Below are 8,316 nucleotides of genomic sequence, written 5' to 3'. Positions count from 1 at the left end.
CTTTGTGTATGCCTGCAGGCCAGAAGAGGGCACCAGACCTCATTACAGATGGTTGTGAGCCACCATGTGGTTGCTGGGAATTGAACACAGGTCCTCTGAAAGAGCAGTCAGTGCTCTTTACCACTGAGCCATCTCTCCAGCCCCTTTTTTTCTGTTTTGTTTTGTTTTTGTTTTTTTGGGACAGGGTTTCTCTGTAGCTTTGGTTCCTGTCCTGGAACCAGCTCTTGTAGACCAGGCTGGCCTCTAACTCACAGAGATCCACCTGCCTCTGCTTCCCCAGTGCTGGGATTAAAGGCGTGCATCACCACCACCTGGCAGTGCTGTCTTTAGGACATCCTAAGATTGGGGGGCTGTCCTGGGACACTGAGGTCTGGGCTCAGTCTTACAGCTGTCTCTTCTGCCTTTCTTCTTAAGAGAGTACACGCTGGATGTGTACCGACTGTCCTCTGTGGTCACACAACATGATGCCAAGAAAGCCGGAGCTGAGGTCGTGAAGCAGGTGGAGCACCCTTTACTGAGTGGCCTGCTGTACCCTGGACTGCAGGTATGCAAGAGAGAGGGGAGAGTACCAGTTGCCTTTCTGTACTCTTTCATTCGTTTTTTAAGCGTTTTTTTAATGCATATTGCTATTTTGTCTGTCTGTCTGTCTGTCTGTGTGTATGTGTGTGTGTATGTATATGTATATATATATATGAAGTGATGGCAGTGCTGTCTTTTTTTTATTATTGTTATTATGTATACAATAGTCTATCTGTATGTATGTCTGTAGGCCAGAAGAGGGCACCAGACCTCATTACAGATGGTTGTGAGCCATCTGTATATGTGGGGGGGGGGTCCAATCCCCTAAAACTCTGGAGTTATAGACAGTTGTAAGCTGCCATGTGTGTGCTGGGAATTGAACCTGGGTCCTTTGGAAGAGCAGCTAGTGCTCTTAGCCACTGAGCCACCTCTCCAGCCCTCTGCATTGTTTCTAATGAGTGTTCAGAAGCTTCTCAGGCACTGGCTGTACCCTGTACTCACTCTTCAGGTACCCTGGCTCTTCTCCTTCCTGGATACTTCTTTACTGTAAGCCCCTGTCTCCCGTTTCCTTTCTGGTTTTTTTGGGTTTTGTTTTGTTTTGTTTGTTTTTGAGACACCACCATGCCTGGTTCCTTTTTGTTTTTAAGACTGCTCCATTGTAAGTTCAAGGTTGACCTTGGTTTCATAGCAGGAGTATAGATGGATGGATGGACAGACAGACAGAGAGGGGGAGAGAGAGAGAGATAATAGTGCTAATTAAAGCTATGGACTTCAGCCGGGCGATGGTGGCGCACGCCTTTAATCCCAGCACTCGGGAGGCAGAGGCAGACGGATCTCTGTGAGTTCGAGACCAGCCTGGTCTACAGAGCTAGTTCCAGGATAGGCTCCAAAGCCACAGAGAAACCCTGTCTCGAAAAAACCCCCCCAAAAAAAGCTATGGACTTCAAATACTGCACAGTAGCAGAATGTTTGCTTAGGTTTGATCCCTAATACTATAAGGAGGGGAAAAGTTATTAAAATTTTAGCTTGACACTGGGCATAGTGGGGTATGCCTTTAATCCCAGCACTCAGGAGGCAGAGACAGGTGGATCTCTATGAGTTTGAGCCTAGGCTGGTCTACCAAGCAAGTTCCAGGACAGCCAGCACTACACAGAGAAACCCTGTCTCAAACCCCCCACCCCCACCAAAAAAATTTTTTTTTCTTAGCTGAGGAAGGTGGCACATAAGTCTGTAGGATTAGCTACTAAAGAAACTGAGGCGGCTGAGTGTGGAGGCGCACACCTTTAACCCCAGCCCTCGGGAGGCAGAAGTAAATGGAAGTCTTTAAGGTCAAATCCAGCCTAGGAATTCCAAGCAAGCCTGGCAACAGAATGAACAAAAATTTGTTGTTTGTTGATTGTTTCAAGACAGGATCCCTCTGTGTAGCCCTGGCTGTCTTGGAACTCACAGAGACAGGAAGATCCTGAGTTCAAGGTGATTAGGCCTGTCTGGGCTACAGGAGGAAATTATCCTCATTCCAGTTGTGTGTTTGTTTTAAGTAACAAGTAGTCTCCCAGTTGCTGAGAAGTGTTTTGTTTTACTCAATTTAAATATTTGTTTGTTTGTTTGATGTGTATGAGTGACCTGTCTTCACCCACACCAGAAGATCCTGTTATAGGTGGTTGTGAGCCCCCATGTAGTTGCTGTGAATTGAACTCAGGACCTCTGGAGGAGAAGCCAGTGCTTTTAACTGCCGAGTCATCTCTCCAGTCCCTGGTTTTTGTTCTTTTAAGATAAGGTCATGCTATGTACTTCTGCCTGGCCAAAAATTTGCAGGAAGTTTCCTGGCTTTGCCTTCAGAGTGCTAAGATTAGAGGTATGCACCACCATACCCGACCTTTTTTAATTTTAGTTCTTCAATCAAATGGTGTAGATTTCTAGTCTGTGGTAAGCATGTGTGGTTACTGCTAGGAGGTGCTAGAACAGACAGCCCAGAGAGAAGATGCTCACAGTTACAGAGAAGTTCTGTGGACAGTGCTGGTGTAGCTCGTTTTTACTCAGCCTTTCCGTGTGTCCTCTTCCTCACTCCTAACCTCAACTAATTATGATCTAAATTTTACCAGTGTTGCTTTTTAAAGCTCTTAAACTCAGGTCTAGGGAGATGATTCAGTAGATAAGGGTGCTTGCTCTTTCAAACCCCCAGCACCAACATTTAAAAAAAAAAAAGGCGGGCAGTGGTGGTGCATACCTTTAATCCCAGCACTCAGAGGCAGAGGCAGGCAGATCTCTGTATGTTCAAGGCCAGCCTGGTCTAGAAGAGCTAGTTCCAGGACAGGAACCAGAAAGCTACGGAGAAACCCTGTCTCGAAAATGAATTAAAAAAAGAAAAAAGAAAGAAATCAATAAAATGACATTTAAGGGGGGGCAGGCAGTAGTGAGTTTGAGGCAACCTGTTCTACAGAGCAAGTTCCAGGATAGCCAGGGCTACACAGAGAAACCCTGTCTCAAAGAAGAAAAACAAAACAAAAAAAGCCAGGCAGGTGTAGGAACCTGCCTGTGAATCCCAGCACTTGGGAGGCAGAGACAGGGAATCCCCAGGCAAGCTAACTATTAATCCCACTTTATGAGAGTAAAGATCACCAACCCAAAATGTTCGGTCAAATTAAGCAGGCTTTATTTTCTGTCACACAGCTCCCTAAAGCTGTGTTTGAGAGAATAGGGGTGTGATAACCCCAAAACTACAAGGCTAGGTGTTTCCAAGGGTTTTTGGTTATGTAGGATCTTGGTAAAACATCTTACCAGGGTGGGGGTCAGGGTATGGGGTGTGGAATGTCAAATTTCAGAAAATGGGTCAAGACATGATCAAATAGTAATGAATTTATTTTGACCTCAGCTTCTTTCTCATCAGGCTGGTCCATTACTAACTAGCAAGACTAGCCAAGTTTGTGAGCTCCAAGTTCAGTGAGAGCGACTGCCTCAGGTGGAGCGATGGAGGAAGGCACCTGGCAGCCATCCCTGGCCTCCACACGCATGTATGCACACACACTTACACACACATACCAGCTCTTAAACTGGGGCTTGCTCCACATCTCCACTGCTTTGGATCATGGGTGTGTTTCAAATAGACTCTTACAATAGCCTGCTAGTGATGCTGTCTGTCTCCAGCCTACATAGGCCTCTGGTCTATGCCCAGCCGTGTCTGTAACTGATGTCTTTCTTCAGTGCTGGTCACATTTCTCCTTAAAACTGTTCACTGACAGGACAGTACTAAGGCACCCTCGTGTGACACTTGTGGTCTTATCTACTTTTCTTTCTTCTGTTATTATTATTTTTGAAACAGGTTCTTGCTTTATATAGCCTTGGCTAGTCTGGACCTCACTCTGTGAACCAGACTGGCCTTGAACTCACAGAGATCCACCTATCCCTCCCTGGTGCTAGGATTAAAGGTGTGCACCACCACGACCAGCTATTTTAATTTCAAGGTGAAGTCCGTGTAGGTCAAGCTGACTTTGAACTCCTTAGACCTGGCTGACCTTGAACTCTCAGGGATCTGTCCTCCTCTGCCTCCAGTCCTGAGATTGCAAGTCACAAGCCACCAAACCTTGCCCTCCCCTCCTTGTCTAATCTTTACACTCAGCGCGCTCCACATCTCTTGAAGTTTGCTTTTGAAGACTGAATCAGTTGCATTTTCCTAAAAACTTCTCAGCCCTCTGCCCTCTCACACCGTCTCCTCTTTGTGGTAGAAAACCTCTACAGCAGTGGTTCTCAGCCCTTTAATATAGTCCTCATGTGGTGACCCCAACCGTACAGTCACTGTCATTGCTACTTCCTCGCTGTAACTTTACTGAGGAAGTTAAGGCACTTGCCAACCAGCCCCATATCCCAAGACCCACAGGGTAAAGGGAAAGAATCCGCTACTCCAAGTTGAGCATCAGGCCTCGTTCTCCCTTAGATGAGCCTTTATAAGTGAGATGAGTCATCATAAGCCTTTTGTTTGTTTCGAGGTTTGTGCTAGGGACTGAATCCAGGACCTTAGACAAGCTCAGCATATGCTCTTACCACAGACTCAACCTCCCCCCATTTTCCCCCCCCAAACAGCATCTGTATTGCAGGCTGGTCTTGACCTCATGACTTCAGGATAACCTCTTGCTTCTACCTCCCAAGTAGAAGTAGATGTCATGGCAAGCAGACAGTTCTTTGATGTGACACAAGCCGTCTTATTCAGTGAGGGACCTCCAGCATCCCTCCCTCCCCACTGAATTAGATAAACTAGGAGCATCCTGAGAGCAGAGCCTATACCGTATGCAGTAATGTCCACACACGCAAGTTACTCAGCAGCTGTTTCTGAACCACCGAGGGCTCTGTGTTATTTATTTCCCTCCTGGCTCTACCCTGTTTAAAAAAAAAAAAAATCACATGATTTCAAATTTTCTGTATCAGATCTGTAGGGGACAAATACAGCAGATGTTTACACTTGTGTTTCTCTCCACAGGCTTTGGATGAAGAGTACTTAAAAGTAGATGCCCAGTTTGGTGGTGTTGACCAGAGGAAGATTTTTACCTTTGCAGAGAAGGTGAGTGGCCACCTCTCTCTCCCTTACCTCTGAGAGATACACAGCTGAAGCTAAGTCAGTTATGGTATGCAGTCACGCTGGTCAGACGCACACTGGACGGTGGAGGGGGGGCATCCTGACTCTGCAAGTGTCTGGGACAGCACAGGTGTGAGCCAGCCAGGTCTGTCTGCCTCACCAGCCCACACTGTCTCGGTGCCTACCCAAAAGCTGCTCCAGGTCTTGCTGGATTTGATTCCTCCTGTTGCTCTTCTCTCCTAAAGCGTTTGGTTTGCCCTGCCCTGAGTTTCGTAGAAACCATAGATCTCAGAGATGAGGTTTACCAGGGTTCAGGGGTCCGCACAAACACATAGTCCTTTTGTCAGAAAGAGCTTGAATATATTGAGAAGGTTGTTGTGGTTTTAGTTTGGGAGTTGGGGGGTTTGTTGTTGTTGCTGTTGTTTTCTTAATGTCCATGGGTATTACACCTGTGTATGTGGCTATGCACCAGAAACCAGAGAAGGGTGTCAGATACCCTAGGCCTGAAGTCACAAGTGGTTGTAAGCCACCATGTAGACGCTGGGAACTGTACCCAGATTTTCTAAAAGAGCAGTCAGTGCTGTTAATTACTGAGCCATCTCCAGCCTCTGCAGTTGGTCATTTTAGGCAAGGTGTAAAGAAAACAACTTAATCAGAAATATAAATTCCTAGAATACTTTGGCAACCGTTCCTATCCTTTGACCTGATAACATCTGCTCCTGGAAACCTGACCTGAGGGAATAAGAACAAACAGACAAAACTTGAGTTGTGTGTGAGAGTACTTACCACGTTAGGAATTTAAAGCAAATATCTAGAAATAAACATATCCAGTGGCAAAGAATTAGATAAAACTGTTACACGGGTTGAAGAGATGGTTTAGTGGGTAAAGTGCTTGCTTTGCAAACAGGAAGACTTGACTTTGAGTCACCACCACTCATTTAAATGCCTGCTGTCATGGCGTGTGTCTGTGTCACAGTCTAGGAAGACCCACGGACTCTGGGGCTCACTAGCAGCCAGTGTAGGCAAAACAACGAAACCCTGTCTCAAAAAACATAATGGAAAGGCAATTGAAGAACACATCCCAATGTCATCCTCTGGGCTTTATATGTACCCACACAGGTGAATGCACCCTCATATATGCATATACGTGCGTGCACACACATACACAAACACATATAAAATATGAATATTTGTTAAAGTCTGCTAACATAATGATGACTGTTGAAAACTATGTATGTTTATTAAAAAGGCAAGGAAGAATGTCTGGTACAGAGTGCCCTGAAGTTGCTGGTCAGACCAGATGAGAACAGAGCACCGAGGAGAAATTTATATTAATATCTGCTATTGTTGTGCTTTCATTCCAGTACCTCCCTGCACTTGGCTACTCAAAACGGATCCATCTGATGAATCCCATGGTCCCGGGGTTAACTGGGAGCAAAATGAGCTCATCAGAGGAGGTAGACTACTAAGCATCTTTACATTTTTTTACATTTATTTTATCTGTTTGGTGTGTGTGTTTGTATGTGTGTGTGCATGTGTGTCCATGTGCCTTTACCAAAGATTACACACTTCCTTTCCCTTTTATTTAGAACTGGAGATTGAACCTAAAGCCTCTCATGTCGGGCATGCACCCTTTCATAGCTCCATTCCTAGGCCACAACCACTTTCCCTTTTTTACACTGATTTATTTGTTTGTATATGTGTGGGTCCATACCTGCAGTGACCCATGTATATAGGTCAAGACTACGTAGGAAAGTTGGTTTTCTCCTCCTACCATGTGGGGACCAGGGATTGACCTCAATTCATCAGGCTTGGTTTAGCAAGCCCTTTTACCCACCAAATCTTGCTAGCCCCCCACGACCATTTCTTGAATCTAGAAAGCTTCAGCAAAAGACAGATTGAAGACTCCAAAGAACAGTGCCCTAGCTAACTAGAATCTGAATGTCTGTGCTGTGAGGCAAACTGTTATCCTGTTGTGTCAACTGTGCTGCTGACGACCAGGGTGATCAGGTTACATGTCTCCCATCATAGGGCTGTGGTCAAGTTCAGCCCTATTGCACTGGGCTTGGGGATGTCATCTACTCTGAAGGCTGAAGCAGGAGGATGGAAAGTACAAGGCAGCCTGGATGGCAGACCCCTTTACCTGCTGAGGCATCTCGCTAGCCCTGGGTGGCAGACCCCTTTACCTGCTGAGGCATCTCGCTAGCCCTGGCTTTACACTGTTAATGAGTGATGTGCCTCCTCACATAACTAAAATCTCCAAATTTGTTCTTAGCCAAGAGATGGTAGCACACGCCTTTAATCCCAGCACTTAGAAGGCAGAGGCAGCCCGATCTCTTTGAGTTCAAAGCTAGCCTGATCTGCAAAGTGAGTTCTAGGACAGCCAGGGCTTCTCAGAGAAACCTTGTCTCAAAAAAAGGAATAAGAAATGTATATGGGACTAGAGAGATGGCTCAGTGGTTAAGAACATTTGCTATTTGGGATTTTTTGGTTGTTGTTTTTGTTTTTAAGATTTATTATTTATTTTATGTGTATGAGTGTTCTATTTACATGTACAACTTTATGCCAGAAGAGGGCATCAGATCCCAACATAGATGGTTGTGAGCTACCATGTGGTTGCTGGAAATTGACCTTAGGACCTCTGGAAGAGCAGCCAGTGCTCTTAACTGCTAAGCCATCTCTCCAGCCCAAACACTCGCTGTTCTTTTTTTTTTTTTTCCGCTGTTCTTGAAGATGACCCAGGTTCGGTTTTCAGGACCCACATCAGGTGGCTCACAACCACTTGTTAACTCCAGTTTCAGACATCCAACATCCTCTCCTGGCCCCTGTAGGCACCTGCATGCATGTGGTACACATACACTGTTTTTGTTTAATGGATAGATAAATAGTTAGGGCTTGGGATATAGCTTAGTTGAAAGAGTGTTTACCTAGCATACATGAAGCTCTGGGTTTGAACACTGCATAATGCAGGCCTCCTAGTACATATCTGTAATTCTAGCACTGGGGAGGTAAAGGCAATAAGATCAGTTCAAGAATATCCTTCACTACATAGCAGGTTTGAGGCCAGCCTCAGTTACAGAGACCCTAGCTCAAAAGAAGACAAAAAGAGTATGTAATCCATGGTGGGGGAGAGGGGGTTGGATAGATCTGACTTCAATAAAATAAACTTTTTTAAGATTATGTTGTATGGGGGACTGGAGAGATGGCTCAGTGGTTAAGAGCATTGCCTG

The 8,316-nt window shown here is 45.5% G+C and overlaps 1 protein-coding gene across 1 annotated transcript in view; it reads left to right on the top strand.

Annotated features, from left to right (window-relative positions):
- The window catches only part of Yars (tyrosyl-tRNA synthetase), a 29,168-nt gene that overhangs the window by 10,580 nt on the left and 10,272 nt on the right, over positions 1–8,316 (top strand). The window contains exons 4-6 of the mRNA XM_005353201.2: positions 415–544; positions 4,991–5,071; positions 6,451–6,543. Coding sequence (XP_005353258.1) covers positions 415–544; positions 4,991–5,071; positions 6,451–6,543 — 304 coding nt within the window. The remainder of the gene's footprint in view (positions 1–414; positions 545–4,990; positions 5,072–6,450; positions 6,544–8,316) is intronic.

The sequence above is a fragment of the Microtus ochrogaster genome, chromosome 10 (genome assembly GCF_000317375.1).
Source record: "Microtus ochrogaster isolate Prairie Vole_2 chromosome 10, MicOch1.0, whole genome shotgun sequence".
NCBI lineage: Eukaryota > Metazoa > Chordata > Mammalia > Rodentia > Cricetidae > Microtus > Microtus ochrogaster.
The sequence above is the reverse complement of the archived record's forward strand: the minus strand, read 5'-3'. Positions and strand labels throughout refer to the sequence as shown.